This window comes from Hypanus sabinus, chromosome 1 (genome assembly GCF_030144855.1).
Source record: "Hypanus sabinus isolate sHypSab1 chromosome 1, sHypSab1.hap1, whole genome shotgun sequence".
NCBI classification, from domain to species: Eukaryota; Metazoa; Chordata; class Chondrichthyes; order Myliobatiformes; family Dasyatidae; genus Hypanus; species Hypanus sabinus.
The window spans coordinates 150932307-150953741 of record NC_082706.1 but is presented as its reverse complement, the minus strand read 5'-3'; the positions used below and the strand labels follow the sequence as shown (position 1 = coordinate 150953741).

Here is a 21435-nt window from a genome sequence, read left to right as displayed (position 1 = left end):
ATTTACAGACTTTAATTTCTGAGGAAACTTGGAATGAAATTTTTAAATTGGTTAACACTTCATTGTTATGTGCCTGTCATTCCCTTTTACAATTTAAAGTAGTTCATTGTGCTCACATGTCTAAAGATAATCTATCTCATTTTTATTCAGATATATCCCCTTTCTGTGATAGATGTAATAATGGAGAAGCTTCATTGATTCACATGTTTTGGATATTTCCAAGCCTTGAAAGATACTGGAAGGAAGTATTCCAAACTTTCTTGGTACTTTTCATGGTAAATTTTAAGCCTAACCCTTTGACCACATTATTTGGTATTGTTGGAGGAAGAGACTCTACTTTGGAGACACCTGATTTGCATATTTTGGCTTTTACTTCTCTTATAGCTAGGAGGGCAGTGATGCTTAAATGGAAGGATGCTGTTCCACCTACTCATGCTCAATGGTTACAGGATGTTATGTCATGCTTAAATTTAGAGAAGAGCTGATGTTCAGTTTTTGAATTTAGCCAAGACTTTTATACATTATGGGGACCAGTTTTGAGTTATTTTCAAAACCTTTGATTTGTTGTAAGAGTGCAGATTGTGGCTAATAATATATTTTATTATATGATAAGAGCTTTTTTCCCCCTTTTTTTTTCTTGCTTTTCCTAAGAGCTCTGACTTTGGTAGTGGGTTTAGATTTTTTTCTGTATAATAAAATTATTATATTTCAATATCATAATTTATTTTTTATGAATACAGGGTTTTGTGATTGCAACTATATTTTTAATACAATGTATTTGGTACTATTTTATTTTTTCTTTTGACTCATAATATACATCTTATTGTACTCTGTATTGCTTTATGCAGAAACTAATAAAAATATTGAAAGAGAAAAATAGTGCCTCTGACCATACGGTGATTCCCCAGTACTTCACTGAACTGACTCTAGATTTGCATTGGTCTTGAGGTGTCCAATGCAGTTTTGATGTACTGTGATTTTTGTCACCTACAAAAATGTATCTACAAAGTAAACAGATTTAACCTCTGGCAACATTTCAAATGCAAAGATTTATTTTTGCCTTTTATTTTAAACAGCACATTGAACAAAAGATCAAATAGAAATGTATCAGCAAAAGATGATAATCATCTGAAAAAACTACAGTCCAAGCAGGATGGGGTGCCACATCATTTCCAAGAACAAATTAAGATCCTTACTGGAATACTTAGTAAGCTGTAAGTATTATTAGGAAAACAAACAAGTTAAGAGTTTTTCTGATTTTAAGAAAACCAGTACAACAAGCCATTATTTTATGAAATTGTTTCTGTGTCCCATGTAAAGAATTAGGTTTTAAAGCATACAAAAGTAACTCTATTATTCCCTATTTATTATTTCATTCCATAGAAAATACATGCAGATCAAACAATAATGTAGTGAAAATGCAACTTGATTGACTTATTTGTAGATCAGTGTCACTCTGTTTCACATAAAGGCTACCTTGCATATCAGCATCTAGTTATTTTAAAGAAATTCTTATATTTGCACATTAGTTTGCCAATAAGCTTGCATGGAAAGTTCAGTGCAGCATTAAAGATACAAGTACACTTGTAACAAAATAATCGTTAATGATTGTCGGTCATTATTACAGACTGTTTTATACTGTTATAAAACATAATCTATTTGTGTCCTGGAGTATCTCTTTTAATTTGGTTAAAATGGGACGAAATGTGATGCTACTTCTATGCAGAACAATTTCATATGTGTTCTAGGTCTGTCATGATTATAGACATTGTGTAAACACATTCACTAACTTTAGGACTTACATTATTGTGCTATCAAATCGGTATTTCCAGGATGTTAAAAATGAAAAAGACAGCATTGTCTTGCAACCCAATGCTTAACAGTAATGTGACAATCTACAAGGAATACTGTAACTGAGAGTAGGATTATAAAATTTGAGGTTCCGAAGCACTGATCTTGTAAATTGTCATTTTTATTGTACACCATCAAAATGATCAGAATTGCTTCTCCAGAACAGTTTTGACTTGTTTTCTATCTTTTATCTCCTTTTATCTGCCTGTCCTTCCTTACAGTCATATTATACACTGCATCTGCTTGTATACCAACTGCTCCCTCCCCAGCCCTGTCACTCTGGAAATAGAAACTATAGGAACTGGCAGATGGTATACAGTCATTGCAATGTGTAGTGAGCATGTGAGGACAAACAGGCAGACGATAGGGCAAAATTGCAATCAGTAGGAATAGTTGAAGAGTAACATGGGAGAAATATCAAAAGCGGCGATGTATACAGAACTAAGGATATTATATTTGAAGGTATCTAGTATATAGAATAAGATCGCTGATCTTGTGGTGCAGTTAGAGATTGGCAAATATGACGTAGACTTCACTGAATCGTGGCTGAAAGAAGATCATAGTTAGGAGCTTAACATCTAAGGATACACATTGCATCAAAAGGACAGGCAGATGAGGTAGGGTGAAATCAAATCCTTAGAAAGAGGTGACATAGGATCGAAAGATGTAGAATTCCTGTGGGTACAATTAAAAAACTGTAAGGGTAAGAAGACCCTGATGGGAGTTATATACAGACTTCTGTACAGTAGCCAGGATGTGCAGCACTAATTAAAATGGGAGATAGAAATGGTATATAAAAAGGGTAGTGTTATAATAATCATGGAGGATTTCAATCCTCTTGTTCCACCTGATACCTGAGTGTGACCGGTCGCCTCGTGCCCTTGCTTACTGCTCCCAGAGGGAGAGGGAGGTATCTCTCTCCCTCTTGTTCAATGCTACTGGAAGATAGTGGTGGAGTCTTGGTTCAAGGTAAGGTTTAATCCGAGAGTTGATTGTGCTTTTGGTTTTCTATGTTTCTATGTCTCTCTTTTTGACTGCTGACCAAATGGTACTGATGCCCGGATATAAGTTCAAGATATGAGTTGGGGATTGTTGTCCGTCTTCACCTCAGACTTAGCTTCATAGAGGTAGTCACTCAACTTATCCACCACAGCCCATTTCAATACCAGGAATTCCAACTTGTGCATGGGATAGTTTTCCTCAGAGGGTGACAGACTCTGGCTGACAAATGCAACAGGCCACAACCCTATCTCCCAAACCTGATACAGGACAGCCCCTTAAGCCCTCTCTGCTAGCATCTGTATGCAATATACATGGCAATCGGGGGTCTGCAAAAGCCAGTACAGGCACTTGTGTGAGCAGGACCTTGAGCAGCTGAAAGGCCTCTTCACAATTCACATCCCATCTTGCTCCGAAGGGCTAAGATAATCTTTACCCACTTCTCCTTTTGTCCTTCTCTCTTTCTTCCCCAAGGGAGGATAACTGTACAGGAGCTGATTTAAAGGGTGACTCACTTTAGCATAGTCCTTGATGAACCTCCAATAGTACCCACAGTACCCGAAGAACGATCGCTTAGGTCTCCGAGGGGTTTCCTGTCGTTCACACTCCTTCCTGAAGTGTCCCTCTTCACTACAGTTATAATAGACAATACTGGTTGCCCCCCCTTCTCGTGGAACTCAGGCCACTAGCAGCCCTCTGCATAGTCGGTTCCCTTGGGGGTCTGCCTCCCTGTCAGCTCTATTGTATGGGGGTGGGGGTCCACACCTGTTGACGACAACTGGGACATCTCAGTCCGAAACTCTGCCATGAGCTCCTTCGCTACTCTCCGGGGTGGGGTTATCAATGGTCACCCCAGCCAAGGGGACCACTATGAGGACTGGACCCTGCAGAGGGAGTCCCCCCCCCCCCCCACCGCACCTCCAGCACATTCTCCTTTTCTTGTACTTCTCTTATCAGCTCAATAAACGGGAGGAGGGAGGCGCATCTTACGAGATCAGGTTCTGGGACTGGGCACATTTCATTATTTGATCCATTCTTCACTGATCCACCTCAGCCGTCTGAATGGCCCCTCTATGCTGCAGTCAATTTAGCTGCCTCTCTAGCTGAAAAATGCAGTCAGAAAGCTTCTCCCCCTTCTCCTGACACAGGTTCTGAAACCCCGTCATAAGCTCCATTGGGCTTGCCATCGCACCAAACACCTTTACTAGACAGACGTACTTTATTGATCCCGAAGGAAATTGGGTTTCATTACAGCCGCACCAACCCAGAATAGTGAAGAAATGTAGCAATATAAAACCATAAATAATTAAAAAAAATAAGTTAATCATGCCAAGTGGAAATAAGTCCAGGACCAGCCTATTGGCTCAGGGTGTCTGACACTCCGAGGGTGGAGTTGTGAAGTTTGATGGCTACAGGTAGGAATGACTTCCTATGACGCTCAGTATTACATCTTGGTGAAATGAGTCTCTGGCTGAATGTATTCCTGTGCCTAACCAGTACATTATGGAGTGGATGGGAGTCATTGTCCAAGATGGCATGCAATTTGGACAGCACCCTCCTTTCAGATACTACCATCAGAGAGTCCAGTTCCACACCCACAACACCACTGGCTTTACGAATGAGTTTGTTGATTCTGATGGTGTCTGCTACCCTCAGCCTGCTGCCCCAGCACACAACAGCAAACATGATAGCACTGGCCACCACAGACTCGTAGAACATCCTCAGCATCGTCCAGCAGATGTTAAAGGACCTCAGTCTCCTCAGGAAAGACTGATCCTTTTTGTAGACAGCCTCAGTGTTCTTTGAACAGTCCAGTTTATTGTCCATTCGCATCCCCAGGTATTTGTAATCCTCCACTATGTCCACACTGACCCCTTGGACATTCAGCCAGAGACTCACCAGTGCCTTAGCCCTCCTCAGGTCCACCACCAGCTCCTTAATCTTTTTCACATTAAGCTGCAGATGATTCTGCTTGCACCATGTGACAGTTTCCCACCGTAGCCCTGTACTCAGCCTCATCTCCTTTGCTGATGCATCCAACTGTGGCAGAGTCATCAGAAAACTTATGAAGATGGCAAGACTCTGTGTTGTAGATGAAGTCCAAGGTGTAGCTAGTGAAGAGAAAGGGAGACAGGACAATCCCCTGTGGAGTCCCAGTGCTGCTGACCATTCTGTCTGACTTTCAGTGTTGCAAGCATACGTACTGTGGTCTGCCAGTCAGGTAATCAATAATCCATGACACCAGGGAAACATCCACCTGCATCACTGTCGGCTTCTCACCCAGCAAAGCAGGGCGGATGGTGTTGAACTCACTGGAGAAGTCAAAAAACATGACCCTCACAGTGCTTGCCAGCTTGTCCAGGTGGGTGTAGACACGGTTCAGCAAGTAGACGATGGCATCCTCAACTCCTAGTCGGGGCTGGTAGGTGAACTGGATGGGGTCTAAGTGTGGCCTAACCATAGGCTGGAGCTGCTCTAGAACAGGTCTCTGCAGGGTCTTCATGATGTGGGAGGTCAATGCCACCGGTCTGTAGTCTTTGGAGCCACTGGGGCATGGCATCTTTAGTACAGGGACAAGGCAGGACGTCTTCCACAGCACAGGAACCCTCTGGAGACTCAGGCTCAGGTTGAAGACAAGGTTAAGTACTCCACATAGCTGGGGGGCACAGGCTTTGAGCACCCTGGGGCTGACACCATCCGGGTCTGCAGCCTTGCTTGGATGGAGACGTTTCCACTGTCTTCACACCTGTACAGCTGTGAGGCCCACCATGGTGGTTTCAGGTGAGGGAGGGGTGTAGTCATGAGAGCAGGGTGCAGGGAGGGGGGCTGTGAAGAGGGGTAGGAGGGGAGAGTGGAGTATGTGTTGGTTGGGGGCCGACAACTGATGAATCATGTGGGGGATGGGCAGGGGCCACAGTGTCAAATCTATTGAAGAACGAGTTAAGTTCATTGGTCCTGTCCACACTGCCTTCAGCTCCTCTGTTGCTGGTTTGCCGGAACCCAGTGATGGTCCTCATCCCACACCAGATCTCTCTCATGTTGTTCTGCTGGAGTTTCCACTCAAGCTTCCTCCTATACCTGTCTTTAGCCTCCTTTAGCCTTCCTAGTGCTTGTGTGTAGGCCACAGTGGTGGCAAAGGGGTTCTGCGTCTTTATAGATCTCACTACGTCACTCTCAAACTCTCAACTAATCTTTTTTACGTCACCAGAGCACTGTCACTCATCTAACAACTGAGAGGTCTGCTCTGCCCAAGTCTCATATTCCTCTTCCCCTTTAGGGATGGAGTTTGTTCCTGAGAACAGGTTGAGCCTATGATAGCTGGGACTTTGAACCTGGGCATTTGGCCATTTACTCGCCAGGGAGGTAAAGGCCGCTACCAACTTAGAGTGCTCAGCCCTTGCTGGAGGACTCATTAGACCTACATCAGACCACTCCTTCTCCTCTCTCCGCAGAAACAAGAGCAACTTGTCTTTAAATTCTCTGCCCCCAGCTAGGGGAAACTCTGCTTCTGCTTGCCTCCTCCCAGGAAGTATGGACAGCCCACTGCTCCAATAGTACCAAGCAATTGTTCTGCCGTTATGTCAGTGCTAGTCTGAACTAGAATAAAGTCTTTGCCTGCCATATTATCAAACCTTTGCTCCATCCCTGCAGCATCCATAAACACATATCGTAATCACTTTACCGAACAATAGTTCAACACAGACTTAAACACACAACCCCCTGGATTAACATTCAGGGCAATCACAGAGCATCCAACGAAATCAATTCTGGATGAGTTCCCACAATGAAAACTCTGGTTTCCTCGGTGTATCAGTTGAGAGAAGACAATCTCCAGCCCCGCCAAACGTGGGAGATTGAGGCATGAGCCTCATCCCAAAACCCCCTGTTTGTGTGGATGCTGTATAATTCATTATCCTGTTACAAATGAGCGCCATTAAAATAACAGATGGTACACCGCATACAATTAAGCTTCATAATTATATCAGCTTTATAATTATTTTGACTAAAGGGTTAGTAAAGAAGGAACAAAAAAAAAAGAAAAGGGGCCATTTTAATGAAACCGTCTAATGCGCACAAATTAGAGCTTACAGTTTCCCTGTCACCGATCCTTCATCAATCATCCCAGGCTTTGTCGAATCATGGCTCCGCTACGGGTCCTCTCTCCGGTGTCTCTGTCTTCATCTCTTCACAACCAAAGCCCCAAGTCCAACCCTAGTGTCCCTCACCAGAGAAACCTCCCCTTAATCTGACCATCCTAACTGGATGGCACACAATTCTCCTAACTCTTATCTTCATCAGTAACCCCAACATAAGTGGAAAACAAGCAGCTCGCACAGAAAAGCACAAAATGAAATACAGAACAGCATAACAGTAAAAAAAAATGAACCAGAGCAATACATTAGCATGGATAGAAGATTGGCTGACTGGCAGGAGGCAAGGGGTAGGAGTAGAGGGCCTTTTCTGGCTATCTTCTGCTGAATAGTGGTGTTCCCAAGGGGTTGGTTTAAAAACAAAATTGTTTAGCGATATGGTGTGGACTAGGCCTTGCTGGGCCTTTGAGGTAATGCCACCTCAGCAATCCCTGATAAATCTAATTAACCCTAATCTAATCAGTGGCCAGTTTGCAATGAGCAATAAAGCTATCTAGTATTTCTTCGGACTGTGGGAGAAAATTGGAGCACCCAGGGAAAACCTATACAATCCACGGGGAAGGATGTACAGAGGCTCCTTGGGGCTGGTTCTTTTCATGTTCTGTATCAAAGGTATGGATGACAGAATTGATGACTTTGTGAACAAGTTTGTGATGATATGAAGATAGGTGAGGAAATGTTGAAGCAGGGAATCTACAGAAGGATTTAGGCAGATGAGGACAATAGGCAAATAAGTTGTATGTGGATCATAGTCGAGGAAGTGTATAGTCATGCACTTTGGTGGAATGAATAATGATGTAGACTATTTTCCAAATGGAGAGAAAATTCAAAAAGCAGAGGTGCAAAGGGACTTGGAAGTTATAGTGCAGGATTTTCCTGAGAAGTTAATTTGCAGGTTGAGTCTGTGGTAAGGCAGGCAAATGCAATGTTAGCATTTATTTCAAGAGGACTAGAATATAAAAGCTTAAGCTTATATAAGCTTTAAGTCATTGGTCAGACCGAATTTGGAGTATTGTGAGCAGTATTGGGCCTCTTATCTAAGAAAAGGTGTGTTGGCAATTGGAAAGGGTTCAGAGAGGATTGCTGGAATAATTTTGTGAATGTAACAGTTAATGTATAATGAGTCGTTTGATGGCTCTGGATCTCTACACACTGGACTTAAGTTTAATTATGATTGAGTTCAACTTGAAATTTGATAGGAAGAAAATAAAGTCTGATGTAGCAGTGTTTCAGTGGAGTAAGGGAAATTACAGTGGTATGAGAGAGGAGTTGGCAAAAGTAAATTGGAAGGAGCAGCTGGCAGGGATGTCAGCAGAGCAGCAATGGTGTGTATTTCTGGGAAAAGCGAGGAAGGTGCAGGGCATATGTATTCCAAAAATGAAGAAATACTCAAATGGTAGAATAGTACAACCATGGCTGACAAAGAAGTCAATGCTATTGTAAAAGCAAAAGAAAGGGCATACAACAAAGCAAAAATTAGTGGGAAGATAGAGGATTGGGAAGTTTTTAAAAACTTACAGACAATAAATAAAAAAAAACTGATTTGAAGGGAAGAAATGAAATTTGAAAGCAAGCTAGCAAATAATATAGAAGTGGATAGTAAAAATTTTCAAGTATGTTAAAAATAAAAGAAATGAGTGTGGATATAGGACTGCTAGAAAATAAGGCAGGAGAAATAACGGGACACAAGGAGATGGCTGATGAGCTAAATGAGTATTTTGTATCAGTCTTAACTGTGGAAGACACCAGCAGCGTGCCTGGTGGTGTGGTGTGTGAAGGAAGAGAAGTGGGTGCAGTTACTATTACAAGAGAGAAGGTGCTGAAAGACCTAAAGGTACATGTGTCACATGGATCAGAGGAATAGCACCCTATGGTTCTGAAAGAGGTAGCATTAGAGATTGTGTTGGCATTAGTAATGAATTTCAAAAATTATTGGACTCTGGCATAGTGCCAGAGATTGGAAAATTGCAAATGTTACTCCACTCTTTAAGAATGGAGGAAGGCAGCAGAAAGGATATGATAGACCAGTTAGCCTGACCTCAGTGATTGGGAAGATGTTAGTCAATTTTTAAGGATGAGGTGATGGAGTACTTGGTGACACAGGACAAGATAGTACAAAGTCAGCATAGTTTCCTTCAGGGAAAACCCTGCATGATGACCCTGTTAGAATTCTTTGAGATGATTACAAGTAGGATAAATAAAGGGTATCTAAATGGATGTTGGATATTTGGACTTTCAGAAGGTCTGCCACACATGAGGCTGTTTATCAAGTTAAGAGCCCATGGTATTACAGGAAAGTTACTACCATGGTTAGAGCATTGGCTGATTGGTAGGAGGTAGCGAGTGGGAATAAAAGGATCTTTTTCTGGTTGTTTGCCAGTGACTAGTGGTATTCCACAGGGGCTGATGTTGGGACAACTTCTTATGCTGTATATAAATGATTTAGATGATGGAATAAATGGCTTTGTTTCCAAGTTTGCAGATGATACAAAGATTGGTGGAAGAGCAGGTAGTGTTAAGGAAACAGGTAGGATGCAGAATGACTTGGATTAGGACAGGGGTCAGCAACCTTTACCACTGAAAGAGCCACTTGGACCCGTTTCCCACAGAAAAGAAAACACTGGGAGCCGCAAAACCCGTTTGACATTTAAAATGAAATAACACTGCATACAACGTTTTTTTTTGCCTTTATGCTATGTATAAACAAACTATAATGTGTTGCATTTATGAAATTGATGAACTCCTGCAGAGAAAACGAAATTACATTTCTGCATGCAACAAAAACATTTTGAACTCCGAAAAAAAGACGTTGAGTTGAAAGTTACTTTTAAGTAAAATATTCAATGTCTATTTGAGTCCTTCTTGTATTTATGAAAAACGCCGAACTTAAATTTTCCGCCAGCAGCAAACCAAAAATAACGTCAGCCAGCTGTCATCCTGAAAAATGAAAGGACTATTTCACTGAACAATGAAATAATATGAATATAAGTAAAATAATAGGCAATTAAAATATTTATCATACTTGGTTAATGGGATTTCTGCTCCTGGACCTCAGCGCACAGCGTCTGCACATCAGGGCTGTATGATGTCACCTTCATCTTTACACAGGATCGCAAGCTGTCATCTGTGAGGTTTTCAATATCACTCCATTTGTGTTTCTGAGCAAGAACGGCCTTCTGACGGGCAACATCTTCAAGGTCTGCTGTCAAGCGTCTAAACTTGGACACCCATATGTCTTTGTCGGCTATGTCGGCCAGTTCCATCTCAAGATCAGGTTGACTCACACCTGCCAATGCAGTCGTATTCAGTAGGGAAGGATCGATGCTTAAGGGAGTGACCGGGAAGGATAATGTGTTTTTTTCCTCTCTGAACTCACAGAAGCGTTTCCCAAACGATGTTTGCATTGCGATGATTGCAGAATGTAAATACTCCGAAATTATCATGTCGTGACCTTGTTTGAACTCTCTCAAATTGGGGAAGTGAGACAAAGTGCCTTTCTGTAAATCTCTGGCAAGCAATCTCAACTTGCGCTCGAATGCCAAAACATCCTCCAACATGTGCAGGGCTGTACGTCCTTTCCCCTGAAGAGCTGTGTTCAGCGTGTTCAGGTGCGCTGTCATGTCTACCATGAAGTGTAGCTTTTCCAGCCACTCTGGCTGTTCCAGCTCAGGAAAGGTGAGCCCTTTGCTGCCCAGGAAAGTTTTCACTTCTTCCAGACACGCGACAAAGCGTTTCAGCACCTTCCGTCTGGACAGCCAGCGATAAAAACACGTTGTAGCGGTGTCAGTAAACTGCAGTCAAAGATAGCTTTATTCGAACTAAACAGCCTTGCTTTTAAGCCTCCCTCAACCCAGCCCCCATGGACGCAGATGCTGCAAAAGACGCGTACTCACAAACCCCCGTAGGCTATCTCCCTTAGCCGGAATGCTGGCTAATTGTGAGCCGTTTCGGATGTGGCAGGAAATGTGTCGCTACACTTAGGTTGTACAAGATCACCATAATTACATTTCAAAAGCTAACAAACTAACATAAAATACATTTTAATTAAATACTGACCAATTATTTCCCAAAGCCACAGGGAGCCGCAGCACAGAGGTGAAAGAGCCACAAATGGCTCGGGAGCCGCAGGTTGCCGACCCCCGGATTAGGAGAATGGGCAAGAAAGTGGTAAATGAAATGCAATGTTGGAAAATGCACGATCATGCACTTTGGTATTAGAAATAAATATGTGGACTATTTTCTAAATGGGGAGAAAATCCAAAAATCTGGGATGCAAAGGGACTTTAGGAGTCCTTGTACAGAACGCCCTAAAGATTAACTTGCAGGTTGAGTTGGTGGTGAGGAAGGCAAATGCCATGTTAACATTCATTTCAAGAGGTCTAGAATACAAGAACAAGGATGTGATGCTGAGGCTTTATGAGGCACTGGTGAGGCTTCACCTTGGGTATTGTGAACAGTTTTGGGCCCCTCATCTTAGAAAAGACATGCTGGCATTGGAGAGGGTCCAGAGGAGGTTAACAAGGATGATTTCAGGAATGAAAGGGTTATCATACAAGGAACATTTGATGGGTCTGTACTCACTGGAATTCATAACGATCAAGAGGGATCTGATTCAAACCTTTTGAATGTGGAAAGTCCTAGACAGAGTAGATGTGGAAAGGATGTTTCTCCTGGTGAGAGAGTCTAGGACAAAAGGGCACATACTCAGGATAGAGGGGTGCCCTTTCATAGCAGAGATGTGGAGAAATTTCTTCAGCCAAATGGTGGTGAATTTGTGGAATTTGTTGCCACATGCAGCTGTGGCAGCCAGGTCACGGGTCTATTTAAGGCCGACATTGCTGGTGGAATGCAGCAGGCCAGGCAGCATCTATAGATGATAGATGCTGCCTGGCCTGCTGCGTTCCACCAGCATTTTGTGTGTGTTGCTTTAATTTCCAGCATCTGCAGATTTCCTCATGTTTGCTTAAGGCAGAGATTGATAGGTTCTTGATTGGACATTGCATCAATGGTTATGGGGAGAAGGCTGGGAACTAGGATTGGGGAAGGGGGGAAAGTTCAACCATGATTGAATGGCACAACAGACTAGATGGGCCAGATGGCATAATTCTGCTCCTATGTCTTATGGTCTTAATTGAGAAGAATGAGGGAGTATCTCATTGAAACCTATCAAATAGTGAAAGGCCTAGATAGAATGGATGTGGAGAGGGTGTTTCCTGTAGTGAAGGAGTCTAGGACCAGAAGGCACAGCCTCTGAATAGAGGGATGTCCATTTAGAATGGAGGTGAGGAGTAATTTTTTTAGCCAGAGGGTAGTGAATCTGTAGAATTTATTGCCACAGACTGCTGTGGAGGCCAAGTCATTGACTATACTTAAAGCAGAGGATGTTAGGTTCTTGATTATTAAGGGGTCGAATGTTATAGGGAGAAGGCAGGGAAATGGGGTTGAGAAATATAATAAATCAGCCATATTGGAATAGTGGAGCAAACTTGATTGGCTGAATGGACTAATTCTGCTTCTTTGTCTTATGATCTTTAATTTTCTCATGTTCTGATACATGCACTTTTTGATAATTGTGTGCATTATTTAAATGAATTTTGGGAATGATTGATTTACTAGGGCTTACTGTAGGTGGAATAAATGATGGTTAGTGCTTCAGGCCCTATTCTGAGGTTGTACAATTAATTGTGTCTTTTCCTTTGGGATATTATAAATGGTATTATGAACGTATGAATTTTAACTGAAGTGCACTGTCCAATATTCCACAGTAACAAATGTGTATGTGATATACTTTAACACTGGCAAATATCTGTGTCTGATTGAAAAGAAGATTAACAACTTTAATGCTAATCTTCAACATTAGGAGGTCATTAGACTCAGTTTGGCAAAATGGTACTGTGATCCATATGTTATTAACCTATTGTTATTGACTAAGATAAAAGAGAGCCTCTCCAAGTCAGATTTTGAATTTTAACTTTTGTACAACCCTTTTTTAAAATTTGGGAACAAAGAAAGAAGTTGTGCAGAACTGTAGGAAGCTGCATAATGATCATTTGATTCTTACTCATTTTAAATCCAATTTGAGAGTTTATTTGTATTTATTTACCAAGTTAATTTTATGGTGAATTTCCCTTATCTGATCATCTTTTCAAATGCTCATGCAGAAAATTTACTATTAAATATTCAGTAAGTCTGTCCAGCTTCAGTGTAGGCATGCATGTGACACTTGGAAATTGCTGTTCGCTGAATGCTTGTTTGTGGCTTGCATAACAATAAGAAGAAATCAATAGTGCTTTGCAAATTAACTTATTTGCAGTATAACACAGGCTAGTTTTGCCTTGGTAAATTTTCAGATACTATTTGTGTATTATTTCATGTGTTTCTGTATCCTTTGGATGCCGAACGTGTCATTTTTCTTAGCATTTACCTCTTGTCCAAATCAAATATGTTTCTGTGGCGACCCACTTCCCAGCACACTCGAACCGGCTCACAAAGTGGCGTACGCCGGCATTGAGGCCGGTCCCAAAGAAGGCGCCAAGCCTGCTTCACCAGCAAGGGGAAAAGCCCGCGCACGGGACGGGACTGTGAAGACGCGCCCCCTACAGCATTCCCGCCCGGGGAGAGCGGGATCAGGAAGGCTTTAAAGCGAGGCCGCAAAGTTTGAATAAATCTCATTTTGCAACTGCAGCTCACCGACTCCGTGTCGTTATTTCAGCGCTGCGTGTAGCACACTGCTACATTTCCTTCTTTTTCACTTTCTAATGGCACCTCCAAACATTTAATTGAAAGTATACCATATGTGCTTCAGTTTTGATTGCTGTCTGCTAAGCATTATGAAATTGATTGTTAGGTTTGGGACATAGACTATATGACAGTGTTGTGTTTAATTAAAAGATTTTTAGACTTGTCCAATTCATATAGTTGTGCTAGTACCAGCAATTGTATTATGGGCACATGTTGTGAGGTTTTTGCATTTTGTTTGGACCAGCTTTTGGAATGATAAGGTTAGTATTATATAATGAAATCATGATTAACCGTCAAACTTATTGAAATATATAAAAATAAAGTTGCTGAAAATCTGAAACAAAATGCAGAAAATGCTGAAACTATTCAGCAAGTCAAATGTTGACTCTCATTCTTGCCTCTTGCTGGTTGACATGCTGAGTCTTTTTGACATTTTCTGTTATTGTAAACTTGTGTTTTGCTCAAAAATGAACTCTTCAGAACTCAATAGAAGGATGGTTATTGACAATGCTAATTACATGCACAATACATAATTTAGTTATATTGTAGAATATTCTTGTAATTGTATCAAATCAGTTATTTGCAAAGATGACAGCATCAGTATGCTTCATATTAGGGATCACTTTTATATAGGAAGCAGTGATATACAGGTACTGGATCAGTGATCCAAAGATCTGGACTGATTATCTGAAAACTTGAGTTTAAATCACACCACATCATCTGGGTAATTGTAGTTAATTTATTCAGTTAGTTAACTGAAATTATTTATGATATAAAGTTAATATCTAGAATAAAAACCATTTAACATTCTGGTTCATTGATGCTCATATAGGAAAAAAAAAATCATTTTATTTAGTCCAGCCTGTATGTAACTCCAGATCCCACAGAATGTGATATATTCTTACCTGCCCTCTGAAATGACCTAGAAACCAGTCAGTTGTATTGGATTGCTGTATCAAAACACAACAGGGAAAAAAAACTAGATGGACCAAGTTATCAGCCTAGGTACAGGAACTAAACTTACGAAAGGCAAGTTGAATCAATTGATCCGTCAATTTGGTCTTCATAACAGATTCATTTTCAATTAACTTGATAGGTAGTTTCAAAGTAGCATACATATAGGAGGAAGTGGCTCTCAGGGCTTGCAGTATAGGAAGGATAAATTTGGTGCTGTCAGTAATGGATTTCACTATTGCTCAGTGATGCTGTTACTGGTCAAGTCGGGTAAATTCGGAAGAGTGTATCTGCCAGATTGGATTTGCAGCAAATAATGAGAAAATTAAGTTAAACAAAAAAAAAAACCTATTTAACATGATCTTATCAAACTTACTTTTGTTTTATTTAGAAATACAATGCAGTTTTGGCCCTTCAAGCTGCTTTGCCAGCAACCTGCCAATTTATCTCTAGACTAATCATTGGACAATTTACAGTAACCTACTGTTGTGTCTTTGGGACTGTGGGAGGAAACTGGAGCACCCACAGGCAACCAATGAATTCTATGGGGAGGGTGTACAAACTGAAGGTGCTGGGATTGAACTCTGAATTTCGATGCCCCAAGTGCTAATAGCATCATGCTAACCAGTATGCTACTCTGACACCTTTTACAGAGCCACTGGAGCAGGACTATTGAGTAAAATCATCTTTGCACAACTCTTGTAGAGATGGTCCAAACTGTGCTTCCACTTCTTAATATTGTATTAAGTAGGATAGATTTAGTAAAAAAAAAAAGCACAAAACTGGGAATCCAGGAAGGCTGTAGGCCAATAGCAACAGCAGCAGAATCAGATTCTTCCCTTATCTGTAACCCCTCTTACTAACATATACATCTTGTTATTGCCATTAAGCATGGCGACCTTTGACAAGGGATTCCTGGTTTATTGTAAAATGCTAGGAGTGATATCAAACTGCTAACTTAATGAAGCTATAGTATCTGACTACATACTTGCCATAGGCGATGCTTTTGAAATCCTACGTCTAATGAATCAGAATAAAGTTCTACAGTCCCACTATATCCAGTCATGATTACTGGAAGATAATTAATGAACAAAGGGATAAGGCAAGTTTCTGAATACCTGTATTATCTGTGTTGGGAGAGCCCAATTTATGACTGCAAATGCTTTGCCCAAATTTATTATATCTTAAGCTAGAATGGCCAAATTAACGATGCATCTGTACCTACTCCTGAGATCTCCACCATCCCCAGCCAACAACCTCATAACATAATGAATTGTTTGTAGCATAGATTCTCACTGAAGATATCTGAGCTGGAACTTTGCTAGAAAAATAGCTTGAGAGATTGCTCAAGGTAATTTTGTTTTTTTTTGTGGATCATGGCAAATGTTGGTTGATGTTTAAATATTGTCAAAGATAGTGGCGCTAAATTCCCTGCACTTCAGATAGTAATCTAAAAACTTATGATCACCTGAAAGTTTAAAAAACAAAGCTGGGGCATGATCTGAAATACATCACCTCTGAGGTAATATAGCAAAATTAATTCTGCATTTAGCTTTCTTCATGCCTCTAGAATGGTATTTGAACCCAGTTTTCTTACTCTAATTATGCTTTGGTTGGTAACATGCTAAATGGAAATAGCAGGTGGTTTGATCAATTAGAACTTGCAGTGTGACTAGTATCCTTATTGAATTCACTCTTCTAATGAATCATTTGCTTTCCTGGATGGCAAGCCGATAGCACCAGGTATTATTCCTAGTGCTTTCCTATCCAATTACTGACCTCCTCTAAATTTGCTCAGCTGGATACTCACAGGAAATCTGAAAATTGCTTCCATTTTGTTGATAATCTGAGAAATACATTGTCAACCTGTACACTTCAAATGGTTTGAATAGTTATATTTTTCTGAAGAGGTGAAGGGAGAATGAACTTATTGATGCAGGATTTTAGTTCAGTTTTAAAAACATAAATTTAGTTCTGAAGAGCTGGTACTTTAACCTTTATTTTAATTGTGTTTGCTTGGGAATTAAATCACAAACTAGAAACTTTTAAAGGTGTTAAGTTTTAAAGAATAAAGAAACAAAAAATGCCAACCAATTAGTTATTTTCATTTTGTCCATTAATCATGTATGATTACTGTGAAGCAATACAATAAAACAAAAAATTGCATTTTTTTGACTTTTCACATCAAGTTTGTCCCAAAGCATTTCACTCAAATATTTTGTTGCCATTATAGCCATTGTTTAAATGTAGAAAATATTGAAAAAAATATAGTAACATACTCAAATATATTGAATGTTTTAAAGAGAGTTAGTTTAGTTACTGATATGATAGAGGAAGGATTATTGAAAGTGATTATACAGAAATGGATATTAAGTAGGTTGTTTTTCTATCAACCTGCATTTACCATATGTTCGGTCAAAATTGTAGGATTTGCAAAATTACTTAAATTTTCAAACAATTGATCCTCTGCTTACTTGAACATTGGTAAATTTGTCCTTTGCTTCATTACTGGAAGATTGCAATCTCCTTTCTTTTCATTAATAGTTAAGACCTGGATTAAGACCCTGGAAGCATTGAAGTTTCTGGCTCAGCTTTTGTTTGAGAGTATATGGGTGGTTGGTGAGATGTGCAGTGATAAAATATATAGAATTTTGTATGGTGGAGATTTATTATAACTGCTAATCTGAATATCAGGATAATGAATTGTTCAATATAAGCCAAGAAAAGAAATTGAGCTTGAAAGTGGAAGAAAGTGGAAGAAAATTGAGCTTTGTATAATTGCTCAAAAATGAAATATCCATTAAATTGAAGGTAGTTATTTGTGCAGAAGTACAATAGTGCAAAACTTACATAATTTTTGAAATACGATATTGTAAAAAACTAATTAAGATAGAAGTAGAAGCTGAGGTTTGTATTTCCTACTTCAAGTACATAAGACAGTTCAGTACAGGGCAATATTTATGAATAGATTACAGTAACCTAGTTTCTTGACAAAATTATCATTTATCAGATATTACAATGACAAAGTCCTAATAAAATTTACTTTATGAACATGAAAATGTTTACACATACATTAAAACAGATGTGATAAAATTGTAATGCCTGCATTTTAACTTACTGAAGGCACAGACTGTAAAGTTTGTGTTTCATTTGAGCATTCAGTCAAATTAAATCCTCACCAATAGGTCATTTTTTAATCTTGGTAAAATAACAAAGTAGCTAAATATTTGATGCAGTAAATTAAAATGGATAAATATTTGGACTTATTATCTACTTTGCCATAATTTAAAATAATAACCTAAGTGCAAGTGGAAAATGGAAAACAAAAAATGGGACTCAAAAGGTTACAAATGCTGGAGTCTGGGGCAGAAAACAAACTGCTGAGGAATTCAGTGGGTTGAGCAGCATCTGTGGAAGATTGAGATCCTCCATCAGGACTTGGAGCAGATAAAAACATTGGGCCTACTAGGACAGTCCTGTTTGTGGATCATGGATTAGAAATAAAAGTGGGCAGTGCAGGGCACTATTACACTAGAGGCTGATATGATGAGATCTGTGATGATGTTGGGAGATGATTAGCTGGTGTGTGTTTGTGGAGTTATGGTTCAGTTAGGCACGAAAATGTGTCTGAGAGCTGCTCTCTAGCCTCTGCCAGACTATGATAGCGTTGCTTAGGTAATAAAAGGCATTACTGCCCACACTTCTAATGCAACAGTTAGCAAAAATGAACATTAGAAATATGCATGCCTCATTCCTACAGTACAAACAAAATAAAAAGCTAGCACAGGATGCAGAGGAAAGAGGTGTGAGGAAACTTACATCATATGTAGAAGTCCTGCACTACTGGAAAAGATTAGCCATCTATAATTGTCATCATATTCATATAGTATAGAAGCACCCATTAGACCACATCAACCATCAAGCACCCATTTACACCAATCCCATTTTATTCTCTTCATGTTCTTATCAACTCACACTTAGTTCCAGCACTCTACTGCACGTAAAATGTAATTTACAGGGGATAATTAACATAGCAGTATGCAAGTCTTGGAATATGCCAGGAAACTGGAATATCTGAAGGAAACCCGCATAATCACCGGGAGAATGTAATAAACTCCAGACAGACAACATTAAAGGTCAGCATTTATCCCAGGTCACTGAACCTGTAAGGGACAGATCCGCTATGTTGTGGTCTTTTGTGGCACCAAATTAACTTCCTTATGTTTTCAAGTTCCAGCTCCTATACAAAACGCATATTTCAAACTGTCCTGAACCTGCAAAAACAGTTTGTGTGTGTGTGAGTGTCTTTAAACCTGTAGTTATCAGTGTATACAACTGCATGGTCTCACAGTGAACTAATAATACTGACATGTGCAGGATCGGCTATTGTCATTAACCGCCAAAATACTGTTCAAGAATCTAAAGCATGGATAGATTTTGTAGTGTTGAAGACTTTTTAATGACTATATAATGACTCAGATCTTCTGCTTACATAACCAGAATTTCTACTCCATTTAAGTAATATTTCCTTTTGTTTAGAACAGATTTTCACAGCATGCTGGGAGCTTTTTAAATATCTAATTGAGTGTTTTTAAGTATTTAACCAAGCAGAAACTTGGCCTGAGCATAGGCTGAAGTTCAGCCTTGCACTGCAATTAAATTGTGGCCTCCGGTCATCTATATTCTGCTGATTCTCTCTTAGCTGATGAATAACACAGACCTATGCAAATTTTCCAACAGAAGCTTGGAAATATGTCCACAGAAACCCATGGTAAGTTAGATCTAATATAAATATCTCGGCTGCTTTGAAATCAACTAGAAGAAACAGCAGTTTATTACTGTTAAGTCTGAAGACCCCTCCAACTTTGACAGTTTACAATTACCTGGGCCCATCTAGTTTATTCTTATAATGGGTGTCCAGTCCCTCCTCTTCCATCCCATATCAGTCAGCAAGAACAGGATTCCTTTATTCTCCCCTTCCATCTCTACCTTCAATGATCAACCTTAGTCATTTTGGCAACCTTCAAATGATGGCATCATAAAACACAGCTGCACACCCCTTTCAATATTCCAAATATTCCAGTATACAAGTCTTGGAATATGCCAGGAAACTGGAGTATTTGAAAGAAACCCGCATAATCACCGGGAGAATGTAATAAACTCCAGACAGACAACATTAAAGGTCAACATTTGTCCCAGGTCACTGAACCTGTAAGGGACAGATCCGCTATGTTGTGGTCTTTTGTGGCACCAAATTAACTTCCTTATGTTTTCAAGTTCCAGCTCCTATACAAAACGCATATTTCAAACTGTCCTGAACCTGCAAAAACAGTTTGTGTGTGTGTGAGTGTCTTTAAACCTGTAGTTATCAGTGTATACAACTGCATGGTCTCACAGTGAACTAATAATACTGACATGTGCAGGATCGGCTATTGTCATTAACCGCCTTTTTTTTTAGTTCTTTTTTAAAATCTCCTCCAATATCCACTTTCTTTTTTTTTGTGGTATCCATAGGAGACACAACTTGTGCCTCTTTGCTTCTTCCCTTTCCACTGTTCAGGGAAATAAAGAACCTTCAAAGTGTTGGCAGTGATTCACTGTTACGACTTCCAATTGCATTTGCTGCATTTGGTCTCAAGTTAACGATTGAGGTTGAAGACCAGTTGTGATGAAAAGTCATCAAACAGGATTATTAACTGTTTATTCCATCTGAGTGTTTCCAACATACACTGAGTTTACCTAAATTCTTTATTCCATTTCCTATTCTGATCTCTGTTTTTGGTATCTTACGCTATACCACTGAAGCTCACGATAAACTTGAAGAAGAACTTCTCATAATTTATCTTGGCTACATAGTACTTACGACTGAACATTAAATTCAACATCTTAACATAACTAGTTATTCCAGTTTGTCTCAGAATTGGCTATTACAGATGAAAGGTTATTACTTGTAGTGTTACCTTTATTTTAATTTTTACAATTGTCCACAGATACTGTCTGATCTAATGAGCATTTTCAGTATGTTTTTAATAGTTCTGATTTCCAGAAACTGCATTCTCTTCTTACAGTTGGGGCAATACTTTTTTAACTCCTCTTCTGTTTTAACCTCTCTCCTTATTTCCTTTAACTTACTTCTCTTCTTGGCAAACCAGCTGCAAATACCAAACATGCAATGTCTTCTCTCGGCTTGTTCTACCAGCATTTGTCTCTTTTGGCTTCCACTGTATAATAGATATTGTCTCTGTCATCTGTATCCTTTCTGCTGCAAATGAAAACATTTTAATGTCAAATTTTTCCAGACCCTTGTAAAAGGTCATTGACTTGGATGTGTAAAATGTGTTTCTTCTTCTACTACAGAAGCTGCCTGACCTGATGAATTTTCTTAGCATTTTCTGTCTTTGTATCTGTGCTGATGCAATAAAAATGCATATTTAGTATTTATTTTAATAAAGTTATCTGAAAATGGAAGATAAGTATTAGGTCAGAAAATCAGCAAAAAAGATTTGAAGCTCTATCTAAGATCCAGAATCTTTAAGTTGAGTACAATGTAATGAATCAGAGGTTAATTTATTAGCTTGCAGGTTAATCATGAAATGCTTCAAAGGCTTGTGTAGTTGTTTTTAATAACTTACACTTTCAGGCTTACTAGCCTTCCTTTGGATCAGGGGGTCTTAATCTTTTTTATGCCATGGACCCCTTTGGCAAACTGGTGAAGTCTATAGACCCTTTCTCAGAATAA

At 39.7% G+C, this 21435-nt stretch overlaps 2 protein-coding genes across 5 annotated transcripts in view; one reads left to right on the top strand and one right to left on the bottom strand.

Annotated features, from left to right (window-relative positions):
* The window catches only part of cnbd1 (cyclic nucleotide binding domain containing 1), a 207509-nt gene that overhangs the window by 20190 nt on the left and 165884 nt on the right, over positions 1–21435 (top strand). For all 4 annotated transcript variants that reach the window (XM_059979039.1, XM_059979046.1, XM_059979030.1 and 1 more), the window contains exon 4: positions 1077–1214. In XM_059979039.1, the coding sequence (XP_059835022.1) occupies positions 1077–1214 (138 nt within the window). The remainder of the gene's footprint in view (positions 1–1076; positions 1215–21435) is intronic.
* LOC132380923 (general transcription factor II-I repeat domain-containing protein 2-like) lies at positions 9021–10788 on the bottom strand. Its single transcript, XM_059949917.1, has 2 exons — positions 10024–10788; positions 9021–9938 (listed from the first exon to the last, which is right to left on the bottom strand). Exon 1 carries the CDS (start codon positions 10628–10630, stop codon positions 10028–10030), a length of 603 nt encoding a protein of 200 aa, XP_059805900.1. The 5' UTR covers positions 10631–10788; the 3' UTR covers positions 9021–9938; positions 10024–10027.